The 14829-nt window shown below is 39.4% G+C and overlaps 1 protein-coding gene across 3 annotated transcripts in view; it reads left to right on the top strand.

The window, feature by feature from the left end:
* Nucleotides 1-14829, top strand: part of CACNA2D3 (calcium voltage-gated channel auxiliary subunit alpha2delta 3) — a 755257-nt gene that overhangs the window by 536 nt on the left and 739892 nt on the right. For all 3 annotated transcript variants that reach the window (XR_001368709.3, XM_075938900.1, XM_075938901.1), the window contains exon 2: nt 335-416. Coding sequence is in view for 2 of the 3 variants with exons in the window: in XM_075938900.1 (XP_075795015.1) it covers nt 335-416 (82 nt within the window). In the remaining variant the exon portion in view is untranslated. The remainder of the gene's footprint in view (nt 1-334; nt 417-14829) is intronic.

The following is a 14829-nucleotide window of genomic DNA, read 5'->3' as shown; positions in this document are numbered from 1 at the left end:
ATTTCATCTTCCTTCTTGCAGCCAGTTAGTACCTTCCAGATTATGCAAAATCCTGTCTCTTTACAAATCCGTTTGTTTGTTTATTTGTAAGTGCAGTTAAAGCAACTTTAAATCCAAGGCCTTACCTTGGTCTGAACTACATGTTCCTTCAGCTTGTACTTGTGAATAGCTCCTCTTTTCTTTTGGGGTGGTGTTATTTCTTAACAGTGCTTTTTAACACAACATTGCTTAGATTCTTGAGGGTGCAGTTGAGGCTGTCATGCTCTGTTTGTTTGTTGCCTACTGTAACATGTGTATTACATTTCTTCCTGTCTTTTTTCCCCTGCCCCCACAGTGTAAAGCTCTGGGCCTCTGCTTTTGGAGGGGAAATCAAATCCATCGCAGCTAAATACTCAGGTTCTCAGCTTCTGCAGAAGGTAAGGATCTCTCTAGTTGTAGCAAGAAATGGTTTTAGTACAGAAAATGGAGGCAGATTTAGTTTTCTAAACAAACAGGCGAGCAGCACATCCTTTGGTTAGAAGGCTTTTTGCTCTGCATATAGTTCCTAGGCCCTGCTGTCTCCTTGCTGCGCTGACTGGCGACTTCCTGATTAACTGGTTATTTTTAATGGGTTTCAGGTCCAAAGAATATTACTTACTAGTGAAGTGCACAGTGAAGCCTAGAAGCTATTTTGTCATCTTGTTACTCTCTGAGGATGATGATGGTGTTGTTGTTTCAGCATGGAAACAGCTGCTTCTCTGAAAAACTTCATGCAAGGAGCAGAATTAGAGCATTTTTTTATCATTCTTTGCATCTTATGTTGCATGCCGTTGACTGTATTAGGGAAAGAAGACTGCACCATTGTTTATCATCTCTGCTGTTTTTGCAATCCCATTATTCCCCAATCATCTCTACCCAGTGCTGGGATGTATTACATCATTACAGATAAGGGGAATGAATGTGGTTATCTTTTTGCTCAGCTGCACAGCTGGGTAATAACCTAGTGAAGTAATGCAAAAACTTGAGAAATTGGTTTGTCTACATCATTCTGACAAATAATGAGAATGCAGAATTGATTATTAGACTTTAATATAAAGTTGCACTGTTAAATTAGAATAGGTGCATCTTTTAATAAAAGTTTCTTATTGGGAACTTGTTTTAGAGTGGTTGATGAATAAAAAATTGAGAGAAGTTGAAAGACATCACTATTGCAGTTCTGCAGCATTTAAATATGATCCTCAAAGCCTGGTATTAAAATCCAGTAATTTCCAGTATGTGAATGCCAACTCTTTTCAAATAGGACTTTAATCCAAAGTAGCACTTTATGAATGTTGTGTGGTAATGAACTACTCATATTGTTATAGTGCACATTATGAAAGTATTTATATCCTTCAGAAATTATGCAACAGGCAGTACATTGGGTATTCAAACAAAACAGCTTGTGCTAAAATTAAAATTGCAGCAATATCTTATTGTTAAAGGTATGTTAGATTGCTTAGTGTATAAGGAATTGATGCTTTCAATATTGTGGTTCCCAGTATTGCAAGAATTGAGTTTCATTCAATTAAAAATATAGCTCCTAAGCACAAAAGTATTTGGTGTCTTAGTGCTTCTCAAGGCCTTTATATTAACTGGATGTAGTATTTTGGTGTACAGTTATTTTAATCTAACCTTTGAGACACTGCATTCATTGTAGTCCTACTTTATATTTTATACTTACTGTAAACACTTCTTTATATAGTTTGTGTCATCATGTTTTCTATGCAAATAGTGTTGTATTCAGAAAACACAATAATCTTATCTTTTTGAACTGCTGACCAGGATCTAATCAAAACATATTCCATGTTTTGGAAACGATCTAATATTGTTCAAATGGTTTAATTTTTAATTGAGCACCACCCAATATGTAGTTTTATTTAATATGCTCTTATTTATCTTTGACCACAAGTGTGAACTTCTGCACACATCCATATGATTTTAAAAGTTTATCTACTGAAGATACACTGCCTAATGTTTGACTGCAAAATTCAGAACACTTTTTGATTCCCAAAGCTATTAAGACCACAGAGTCAGTATAGATCCTTAGTCATTCTTCTCTTCTTAATTTTGATACTGATAGGACCACCTCTGAAATAATGTATTTTCCTTTGTTTTGCCTCTAAAGTAGTAAGATTTTATTCTGTTGGTTATGCTGTAGGTTATTGGAAGCTATCTCTATATTCATTTTACCTTTGTATCAGCATCCTTTCCAATTCACCAGCAAATCTTGTTTTGTGTTTTTTACTGCTTGACTGTTGTTGGTTTATTCCTTGATATTTTTAATTTCTTGCCTTTTTGCCTTTATTCTGGTATTTCATAATATGATTGGTATTTAGGGTTGTATGGCAGACAGTAGGATTTTATTCCCTCCCCCCCCTGCATTTTGGTAGTCATAATTGCATTTTAATTTTATTTTAAATTTCGCTTTGGACTTATTCTCTAAAGCTTTGTATTTCTCTACATTGATGGTAGTGAATGAGCCTGGGTGGTAGAATATTTTGCAAGTACTCTTCTGTAAAGTTTATATTTCAGTTTTCTTCAGTTTAACTGTGCTAATGAACACATATCAAGTTTGAAAATTTAAACTTATGAATGTAAAACATTTTCATTACACATAAGTCAGCAGTGGAGTAAATCACAAGATTTAACAACATGACAATACATCAGTGTCCTAAGCATTAACATTTTCCCAGCATCCAACCATTTAAGAATTCATTCTAACAAAATTGGGTTTCAAGAGTTAGTACATTTTTAAATAAAATTGCAGGATTACGTTAATTGTTCATCATATTATCTGAGGATTAAACAATATGTTTTATTTAAGAATTATAAAATATCAGCAGATGGAGTTATAAAGCACTCTACCTGATTGGTATAGATTGCTACATTACAAAGTATTTCGAAGTCTTTCAAAATGAAAAATTAATATGAAAGGTTATTCAATTCATTTGGTCTTAATGTGGACTAAGCAAAGTTCTTTCAGAGGAATATATTTAGACTATATTTAGAATGCTTCTTGACTATACATGACAACTTGCTAAATACAAATTTTAATATGGAAGTTAAATAGATTAATTTCTAAAGCAAAACTTCCCAAAGTTTATAATTAATAGCAATGTTTTAAAAATATTTACTTTAAGCATTAATTTTTTGAATTTTTGATCGCAACTTATATAGATGTTTACATAGAAGTGGATATTCATCACTCTGAAGCAATCTCTGTATAAATAAATATATAACTAAGTTGAAATATCTTTAGATGGGGCATGTCAGCATTTTGTTATATTGTCTATAGCCCGATATATTGTTCTGTTATAAAAATATGGGACATATGATGATTTCCTCAAGAATGTTTATATATGTTTAACTTGCAGAATTCAAGACTGGCTGCTTTTGAATCAAATTACCATTTTTATAAATACAGTTGATATTTATACTGCATTATCTCTAAAGAAAAGTAACACTAACGGGTATTCCGAACACTGAACAGAGAAAACAGAACAATAGTGTTGCTTGCATGTTTCTAACTTAGGAAGGTTTTACAATTGTCACGTAGATTTGGCACTATAAAATAAACTATCCACATACTGCTGCAGAGACATGCATACTCTTCTGCTAGTTAGCAGATACTGCTAGGTCCTAGATTTCCATTCAAATTAATTAACTGTCCTGTGTGATATGTGCTACCATGTAACTGTTTGGGAGGAGAGGGCGGGGGAGGAAACTGTTGTTTACTTATACTTTAAAAAAACATTAGATTTGCTTTTCATCTTTACATGCTGTTAAAAGTCATATCCCCATAATATTACAATTATGGCTAATTAGAACTGCAATAGGTATGCTAGCACAGTCTGCTGAAATAGTCAGAATTTTTACATGCAGAAATCAAATTGGGATTTAAATATAGTGGAAATGTTTATTTAACCTGCTGTAATAGGAATTCTGAAAGAGCTTTGGAAACACTGCTGTTCACATTCTAAAGTTCATAGTACTAAAGGCTTCCAATTTAATTCTGTAGCAACAGAATGGTGGTAATGAAACACAGGTGATGCACCTTCCTTTAATGTTAAAAATAATTGGGGTTTATGCAGTAAAGTTCTTCAAGCTCCTGTAGAGTGGCTGGCTCTTTAGCCTGGTTACACTTTCTCAGGTTTCTATTGGGGACTCACTTTTTCATACGGATCACACTGGCATTCCTTTCTTGAGGCTAGAATTGACAATATTCCATTTAATCGATATAGGAGCAATATAAAAATCAGCCATTTATTTATCAAGACTTGCTATTTTCCTAAATACAAGTTTATCCAAAGATTTATTTATCTTATGGAAGCTGTTTAACTGAACCTTGCCTGTTACTTAACTGCCTATTAGCCGAAATGCTAACAGTGTATGTTGTATGACTGTGTCGACCCCTTATTTCCAGTACTTCTGTATACTGGAACCTCCCAAATCACTGAATTTTCTCAAAGCATTTTTTAAATTAACATAATATTCCTATTTTTAAAATTAAAAATTGCATTTTGTTTTCCTGAATAGATTTGGTTCTGTGTCTTGACAGCTTCTTACAAGTGTGGAAATGTCAATACAACATTATAATAACAGGGTGATTTAGATCAATTAGCATTCACGTGGTGCATCTGACTCATGCAGTACATCTATCTTTAGTTTTTAAATGCATAATGGTGACAAAGTTCACTATATATTGATTCAGAGAAATTTAGTCCAATCATCTTGACATTAATTGCATTTCTTTCACCCCCTCAACAAGCTCGCTTTTTAAAAACCTTGCTTTTTTTATTATTATTTAATTTTAATTCGAGTACTGTGAATACTGTTGTCTGTATTTGGGTAAAGGTCCAGTAATATGATTGATGTTAGTGCAAATTAAAACAAAGGCATAAATGGTTGTCTTTCTGGACTTCTAAATGTTATGCCAGTTTTGATTAATAATTTTGATTTTGCAATGAAACAATATTGAATTTACTTATAAGTGAATTAATATCAAAATAATGTTAGGCATAAATAAGCTTGTGATTTTAAAAGAAGGTAAATTTTATTAATAATAGAACATCAACACTCAGAGTAAGTTAATTATATCACTTTAAGTTTATGTGCAACAAAATTTCTGGTTCTCTCATACAACTAAATAAAAATTGTCATGATAAAATGATAGATACTTGTGAGGATGTAAAACACTTTTATCCTAGAGTTTTGCTTAAGTCATTTTGAGAAATTGCCTTTTTTTTCTATGCATCACTTGATATTCCATCTCTTTTTAATCTGCACATTTATTTGAGGCACATACCCCAGAAAGCTACTCTCCACACCAAACTGATTACCATGCATTTAATGAGCTTGTATATTACATGGAGACATAAAAGTGAATTTCCTTGAAGGATGCTTTTTGTTTCTCTTTCCTCAAGAAAAGAACAAAACACAGAGATGCTTATGTTGTATCAATTTGCAGTCTACTGCATTGAAGAAGCTGTAGCACAACGTAAAAATTTTCTGAAAAGGTCCTTATTTAATGTCTATTATGGATCTAGTTGCAATATATGGATATACTCTCTCACTTTTCATAGCTCAGTGTTTTTTCCTCCGACAGATAGAGGATTCTCTTCCCCTTTTTGAGGTGAAAACCTGGTTCCATTGAAGTCAGTGGCAAAACTCTCATTACCTTTAACGGAGCCACCATTACACCCTGAGTGTCTAGCCTCCTTAACCGACAGCACTGGAATGTGAATCATAGTGTAATGTTTGTAATGATCTACCATATAGTCTATTTTTGTCGGTGTCTCAATAGAGATTTTAACACCTTTTTTTAACTTAAAAGAAAATGTCATTTCAAGCCATACTGCATTCATTGCTTATTCACATCAGTGCTGTCTGCATCTGTATGGGTTTTGCAACACAAAATGATCTCATTTCTTTTATTATTAAAGGTGAAAGTGTTCTGTTGCTGTTATACTAGGGAAATTTGAGATGGTTTCAGTAAGTTTACAAGTACATGCATTGTACTTTCAACAGTGTCTTTTTAATATGGAAATTTTTGAGTGGACAATCCAACTGGAAAACATTAGCTCTCAAAAGGAAATGAATGCTAATTTCCTCACTTAATGCATTTATGGTTGTTTGTTTTCACATCCTGTATTGGAAAATGCTAGCATTTCAAGGTTAAAAGAGCCAGTCTCCATGCAAATTACTTTGATGGTGATGACAGGTAGAGCCATGAACAGATGCCACATTGTAATAGTGATTCACTTTTAAGCAACTGCTAATCAATACTCTACACTTCTAAATGTCATTACCATTCTATAGGGTATGACACTTTGAAATAATAAATGGTTAACATATGGTAGAACACAGACATTATGTACTGATAGAAAGAACTATACTCCAGGTTGCTATAGAAATTTCCCCAAAAGGCCTGAATAAAATGTCAAGATTGCTACTATATGCACTTATAAGGCCCCATCAACACAGTAGCTGTGTGAGCACTTTACGCAGTTTATATATAATATTTTTCCAAAATATAGTGGCTATTTTCTCTGACCCATTTTTAGCAGCGAGCCACATACTCTGAAAAGACCAAGTACAATGCATTTCAGTCTAAATGCCAGGTGGGCAGTTGGTAGAAAACCTGAGCCAAAAGATGCATCTTACTTTGTGTTTTAAGAGCTCCCAGGACCAGGATCAATTTTCGGAAGGAATAGACTTAGAAACAAAAGGCCCCTCTGTAAACAGCCTGTCCCCGGATCTCAGTGACCCATTTTCGGGTGGACAGAGAGTGCATTGCTTCTGAGTGCAGGTGACATGACACTGCATGAGCAAAGAGATACTTTTTAACATAGCTGACATCTACCTCTGGACCAGGGTTCTCAATCTTTTTCTTTCTGAAAATTCTACACACTATAAAAATTCCACTTCCCACCTGTGTCACAATTGTTTTTCTGCATATAAAATCCAGGGGCTAGCAAGCAGGGCAATTGCCTGGGCCCCATGCTACAGGGCCCCTGCAAAGCTACGCTGTTGACGCTTCAGCTTCAGCCCTGAGTGGTGGAGCCCTGGTCTTCAGCCCCATGCAGTGGTGCTTCAGTTTTCTGCAATGTGCCTCAGAAAGTGTAAGGCTGGCCCTGCTTGACGGAACCTCTGAAGCTTGTTTGTGGTCCCCAAAGGGGCCCTGGCCCCAGGTTTAGAACCATCGATCTAGACCACCCAAGATGGTATTGATAGCAGCTAGCATCTCAAATTTAGATCCAGTGCAGTGAGTTGGCATCAGGTGCAGGCTTTAGAACACAGGTATGACATGATCTCGTAAATCTGTCCTGCATAAGAGGCAGGTAACTGTATGTTGTACTAGATGGAATATGCAAGTATCTTTTTATTTAGCGCTAGGAACATGAGACATAAGGATTTTGTAACAGTGAAGAGTCTACATGCATGTGTGCCCAAGGTCTTGTTGACACTTTCAGTGGCCTTCTTTGTACTCTGCAGTGAAAGGCAGGCCAACAGGGGAGGGGGGGGATCATAGGAAGCAATTGCTCCAGGGTCTGGTGATTCAAAGGGGATGAGAGCTCCCAGCTGCTGCAACTACTTCTGTGGTAATGGCCAGAACCCCAGGCTCCTTTGAATTGCTGCTGGAGCTCTAGAGCACGGCTCTTCCTGGCTCTGAGGGCTGCAGGGGAAGGCGCATCATGGTCTGGGCAGTGTTAAGGGCTGACTGCCTTAAGCCTTGTTCCTTCTATCTGAGGCCCCAGCCCTTCCTGGGGCACAGAGCCATTTGCCTCCATCATTACCCCCCACAGTGGCTGTTGGCCTCGCTGGTGGCATGTAGGCAATGTGCCTCAGGGTTCTGGCATCTGTCTACTCTACTTGCTTTAGTAGTGTATCATCACCATCTCTCCAGTTTGAGTTCTATGCTAGCTGGGCATGCAGTGTCTATATTTGCTGCTGCAAGTATAGACCCACTCTTACTTGAAGTCCAACTATCTCATGTTGCTAACCTAAGAGAGTCTACCTTCTTCAGGCGCCTCCAGAACATTCCCATGTCAGAGTATATTCCTCTCCAGAACTCCCTCCCCCAAGAGTGTAATTTTTAAACCCCATCAGATTTCCTTAGTCACTGGTATCTGGCAAGAATCATCAAACTGAATAGCCTGGCATTGTCCCTCGTGAATAATTGCTAATAGGTGAATATCTGAAATCATTCTTCCCCTTCCTGCCTCTATTCTAGACTAGTGGCTCCCAACCTTTTTTATACCGTGGACCGGCAAAATCATTAAAAAATGTTTGGTGGACCGACACTGAAACACTCATATTCATTATGGTAATTAATTTATTTGCATATTTGCATATTTATCATGGTAATTAATTTTAAGCAGTCATGTGTTATTTTACATTGCATCTGTGCACACACAATACATGCCATTGTAACGGATGTATTTTTATTATTATTCCACTCTCCAAAAGTAGTATTCAAGAATTGCAAAACAACCAAAAATATGGACAGTGCTTTTTTGTAAATAAAACCCATAAAATTAATGACAGCACAGGGATGGGGCGGTGGGATCTTAACTCTCATGTCAGCAGCATTCAACCAGGGAAAAAAGTAAAACTGCGGCATGCATATATGCATAAATGAGTGACAGCTTTGTGGATCCCGGGCCGACAGGGCTGAAGTAGTCATGTAGACTTTATCAGAGGTATAAAGATGGTGAATTCTTGAATTGTAATGCCAAAATAATAAGGAGCTCTTCAAATATACAAAATGCAGATGTTGAGATAATAAACATAAATGTATAGTGCATGTCAAAATCAAGGAAGTGACTTTTTTGATTCCTTGAGCCCTGATTTCCCTTGCTTCCTATGCATGAGAAGACCCCAAGAAGAATAAAGTGCCCAGGGCTCAGCGCCGCCGGGTGGTGGCAGGTCCCTGCGCATGCACACTGTCTGGGGGCAGCTGGAAGCCAGGAGAAGGCTCCTACTGAGCAGGGAGGGACATGGGAGCCACCCAGTAGTGCCAGTGCGGCCGGGAGGAGAATGGGCTTGCAGGGTAGCTGGTTCATGGCCTGGGGGTGTCTGGGAGCTTCTCTGCCACAGCTGTCTTCCATGCACTCTGGCCCTGGCTGCCGGAGCAGCCGCCCTCAACACGGTGTTGGCCCCAGCCACTGGAGCAGTTGCCCTCCACGTGACCTCCCCCCCCCCCCAGGTAAGCTGCGTAGCGACTGCCAGAGCTGTAACTGGGGCTATGGTGAGGCTGCCCCAGTAGGGACAGCTTCACCACAGCCCCAGCTCCAGGCTCAGCACACCCAGCTGCCAGCCACCCCACTCATCCTGCTGCTGCATGGGGAAGTGTGCAGGAAAACCCATTGGGCAGGACTCATTAGCAGCTGGGGGCATGTCCTGGCAGTGTGCCATGGCCCAGCAGGCAGGGGTTCGCAGCCCACCACCAGTCCATGGACTGGTAGTCAGGAACTACTGTTCTAGACAAATCCACATTATGTTGAACCAATGTATTCAGACAGTGAATGCTAGCCCAGTAATCAGACCTATGCGCAGTATTGTTGAACATTGAAGTGTCCTGTAATAATTTTATCACATTAGTTTAGGCATCATTAATTTGTTAATCTACTCCATAATCCGTTACTTTGAAATAGAAGTTTATCACCTTCCTTGTTTTTTTAAATTTGCTTTCTTCTGGTTCTTACTGTAATTTTCACTTAAGTTTCTCTATTTCTGTCAGAGGATTCTCCTTACTTTAAAACAGTCTCTTCTGAGACTTTGTTTACAATGATAAGTTTAAAGCACAACCACAGCAGTACTGTAATACAGCAGTGTGGTTAGGGGCGCCAGGTTTAGGAGAAAGCTCTCCCAGCGCCATAGCTAAACCACCTCCACAAGGTGAAAGTAGCTATCAGCTCTGGGAGCCTGTTCACAGTGGCACTTTATGGCAATGTAAGTTGCTGTGCTAGGGGTAGGGATTCACACTAAGGATGTTAAATATCGGTTAATTTACTAGTCGAGTAATTGATCGAATTTCCATTGACTACTTGACTAGTCGATAGGCACTTCCGCATTCCTCCTTTGAAATGTATAAGAAACCCTACTGGGGCTCTTGTACATTTCAAAGGAGGAATGCGGAACTCCGCGTGCAGCCCAGGGCTAGCAGGAAGTCCTACTCACTCAGGGCTGCATGCAGGCGTGCTAGCTTTGAAATGCACAAGAGTCCCCAGTGGGGCTCTTGTGCATTTCAAAGCAGAAGTGCCCTCATGAAGCTTGGGGTTAGCAGGTGACTCAGAGTCCCCTGCTGACTCCGGTCTCCATGTTGTGCTGCCGATTTGAAATGCCATGTGGAGCCCGGGATCAGCCAAGGACTCCCCAGCTGATCCCAGGCTCTGTGCGACATTTCAGTGGAACCCAGGATCAGCTGGGAACTCCCTGGCTGACTGCGGGTTCCATGGGGAATTTCCTCAGAACCCGGGTTCAGCTGGAGACTCCCCAGCTGATCCTGGGTTCCGTGGAAATGCCGCTCGGAACGTGATGCTGCTGCTTTGAAACCAGGATCAGCTGAGCTCAGCGTTTCAAAGTGGCAGCACTGCACGTCTGATACCTGGATCAGCTCTGTGGTGCTGCCGCTTTGAAGTACCCCTCTTCCCGTTCCCCCTCCCCTTGCTGCCTCTATCTGATAGAGGCAGCGCGGGGGAGGGGGCGAATGATTGACTAGTCGACATTTGCTTATCATATAGTGGACTAGTTAACTAGTCCTTAATATCCTTAGTTCACACCCCTGTAAGAGAACGTTATGGTGCAGTAAGGTGACAGTGTAGACAAGCCCTGAGGCTGATGCCAATTGTTTTGCAAAGATCAGCTTGCAGGCCAAGAGGTATTTAGAAAGAGGGTGAGTATCACCTTATCTCTAGAACAAGATTAATGACCCATCCCTTCCATTATTCCTGTGTCCCACAGCAAACCACACAACAGTGTTACTAATCTAATGAGCTACCTTGGGCATATGATTTTTTTAAGCAGTCTGTGTGGATAATTCTATCTTTCTACATGTGATGATTCTAAAGCACTTAGAATCGTATCGCCTACTCTTTATCTCAGAGGGGAACATGATTTTATATGTGGTTGGAAAAGATGTTTTTCTTTTTGAATAAATTCTTCCCTTTGGCAGAAGGTTTCTTATGTTTCATAAAAAGGGTTTCCTTTAATGTAGCTCCAGAACAGTGAGTTTGGCAGAGTCCCCTGAAGTATATGTAGATAGTGGGGTACATGCCATGTGAGTACGTTTTCTAAAATGTCTGAATAGCTTCTACGCTGATTAGTAATCTTCAGATTATCCTGATGAATATGAAAACCAATTAGAATCTAAGTTATACTCAGGATTTGTGTGTGCTTTCAATACTAACAGTTAGGCAACCTGATTCTGAAAAAACTTGTATCACCTGCCTGACTCCACTGATTCACTTTCATGACAAAACTCTGGCTGAAACTTCTTAAGATGGTTATTTTTTTTCATTTCTGTTCTATAGTGGGAACTAGAGCTGTTAGAAGAAAAAGCTGTTCTGGTGATATTTCAATTTAGTTGCAAAGATGACATACAATAGTTTCCTGTGTTTTATACAGAAAAATATCCAAAATAAATCTGATATTCCAGTTGTGCCGCATTTTTTTTACTCAATACCTTTTGGCAAAATTTTTGAAGTCATAGTTATTTTATGGTATTTGTTCTTCTAAATATAGAAAACTTGATTTTTCCTTTAACTTAGTTAAGCTTTGTGAACAGACCATTAATTTTTGAATACATTTGTCAAAGCATTAGCCAGATTTTAAATAAATTAAAAAGAGAATACAGATGCTGATTCAATTGCACATTAATATATTCTGCACTTGCATCAAGGCACAAAGGAAAATGAGAACTCTTTCTTCTGCCATTCTTCTTTGTTTCCCCTGATACGTTTTGTCCTTGTTTACCTTGCTACCCTTTGTGTGTGTGCCTACTGTCTCTTAATAATTTTTAACAGTCTGCATTAGCTTTCTGATACTGACTGCTCCATGCATGGTGTCTTGTTTTGTTAGAACATCGCTGCAAACCCATTTGGAGGCGTTGCTCTTTAAATGTTAACTTAGATAGTTTTAGTAGATTATTCTAGGAATTATTATGGGGTTGTAGAGACGTTGGTGAAAGCCTTATGTTTTTACGGTTTCAGAATGGTTGTACAGATTTATGGAATATGGAGCATGCCACATGAATGAACTTTCAGTTGGTTCCTTGTGCAAGGGCACAGAAGTCACAAATTAGAGTATTATCAGGAACAGCAGTAATGCGAGGCTCATTTCCTCGCTACTGGCATTGATGTGGGCACAGCAGGAAATGAGGACAGTACATGGATGGATTTTAAGTAGCAGGCCACAACTTTTATTAAACTGTAACAGGCGGAAGGAAGAAAGGACCTTATCTTTCTGTCTCCTATACTGTAGTAGACCACGTATTTAATTGGTTCCATTGTGGGTGTTACAAGGCTCCTACTATATTTCCTGTAACTCAGGGTAGACTATCTTCAGCCTACTCCCAGAACCAGTGTTCCCTGTAAACTGGTGCTTGTCAGGCTACTCAGGAGAGATTCAAATGCTGCTTAGCAGAGCGCCCCCAGAGCGTTTTGGTTTCCATGGATGGTGCATATTCACACACAATGTTTTTCTGCACTTGGAGGGAACAGATTAGAGGGCACATTGCCCAGGACTGCAGCTCACCCTGACTCTTCCTACCCGTGTGAGTGGTACAGAGGGTGAAGGAGGGTAGGGATTTTGCATGAGCTCAAAACCTATTAGCAAAATCTCAAGTATTTTACCTATATTAACCATTCATTTTATCCTTTTAATGGCATTAATTGCAATTTTAATTGTGGTGGTCAAAACCAACCACAAGTTGTGATTAGTTTACAAATCCACTAGGCTATTTCTGTTAGCAGTAGTAAGAGCATTTGTACTTAACGCACTGTGGCTTGAAGGTATGGATGCCAAAGTGTAGTTGACTACACGATTAACCAATAATCCTTATCGACTACAAGCACCCCCCTCACACACACACACATACACACTGCTTCTGTATTAGAGGCAGCAAGCGGAGGATGGGGGTGAGGCGGGAGTGGTGCCTGTGGGGAACCAGCTTTTAAGATGGCTCCCCATGAGCACTGGATCCCGCAGAGCTGCCTGCTACCCCCTCCCCCCTGCACTGCTGCCTCTGATGGAGAGGCAGCAGCACAGAGGGTGAGGGGGGCACGCGGGAGCTAGTACATGTGGGAATCCAGCTTTGAAGCCAGCTCCCTGTGCATATTGACTCTCACGAGCTGCCTTCCCTGCCCTCTCCCCCATGCTACTGCCTCTTGATCAGAGGCAGTAGCACGGTGCAGGGGGGAAGGGAAGGCCACCATGGAGTAGCCTCTGTCTGCTGCGGGTCCAGGCTTGCTGAGGATTGAGGCTGTTCTGTGGGATGTGGGCGAAGCTCTTATCCATGGAGAGCTTAGATCTCCTGCGGACAGGGGCTGGTGCCACCTTTGCTGCTCCCTCTGAATCAGAGGCAGCTGCATGGTGTGGTAGGCAGGAGCCAATCTGCACAGGGAGCCAGTTTTTAAATAGGATTTTAAATCGGCATCCATCATGAGCCAACTCTCACCTGCCACTCTACTCTGCTGTCTCTGATATATAGGCAGCAGTGCAGGGGGCTTCCCAGCGCCACCCTACCAACCCCGCCATTGTTGTTCATAATATTAAAGTATCTGTCAAGTGTTATGTGAAGTTCACCAAGATGCAATAAGATTTCCGCCAAAATCACATATTATCAATGTTTCCATTGAATTTATCAAAACAAATTGTAAAACTGGTTTGAGATCCAGATTTTTATAATTTATTTCAAAACTATTAAACCCTTCTGGATTACCCTGGCACATTCTAATGTATTAACCCCTAAAACTGTAACATAATTTAATGGAAAAGTGTTTTAAAGATGGCTTTTTATTTACTTAGCTTTTTCTCCTTTTTATATTAAATATTTATTGAGAGACCATTATTCTTCCCAGGTCTGCATAATTTAGTGTTTTCACCTGTGGGGACCCTGTTTAGTATGTTAGCATTATGTTTGTCTAAATATTTGGGTCAGTGAAAGTGAAGTCTACAAGGTAGCCTTCAGAGGAAAAAAATATGTAAAAGTTGACAGGTGCCTGTGAGTAAAATTAAGGAGGGGGTGGGCATGAGAAGTTATATATAGAAAATATTATTCTCTGTATGGTGATCACACAGTCAAAAGAGATAATTTATTATCTAATTAGGAATGAGACAATTTGTTTTGCCTGGTTGAAGTATGAGAATTTGTAAACTTAACTGAAAGTTAAATGTTAGTGGTTTGGGTCTTGGAGGAAAGGAGCAGAGAAAGAATCCAGTGGAAAAATAATCCAGCAGAGCAAAGAATGGGAAATGAGAGAGAAATGCAGAGGGATGGTGTACAGTAGAGCAGGAACAAGAAAAACAGTTATTAAAAGCGTAGTATTTTATTGAATTATGCTTAGAACTCCCCATTGTATTTTGCTCTGTACTCACACAGAAACTGACACACAGATTTCTAGAAAAGGATCTATAAATGGTGAGGGAGAAGAGATGGAAAAACACATCTATGGAAGAAATATAGTCTAGATAGTACCTTCTTGTGCCATCCACTTTTGTGAAATCATTTATTTTTTCAATAAATAAGACTTCACTTTAGCTAGAAAGGATCACTCACTTCCTCTCTCTCTTTCTTTCTGGCTATGTCTA

The sequence above is a fragment of the Pelodiscus sinensis genome, chromosome 11 (assembly GCF_049634645.1).
Source record: "Pelodiscus sinensis isolate JC-2024 chromosome 11, ASM4963464v1, whole genome shotgun sequence".
Lineage (NCBI taxonomy): Eukaryota > Metazoa > Chordata > Testudines > Trionychidae > Pelodiscus > Pelodiscus sinensis.
This window is presented reverse-complemented; position numbering and strand designations above follow the sequence as displayed.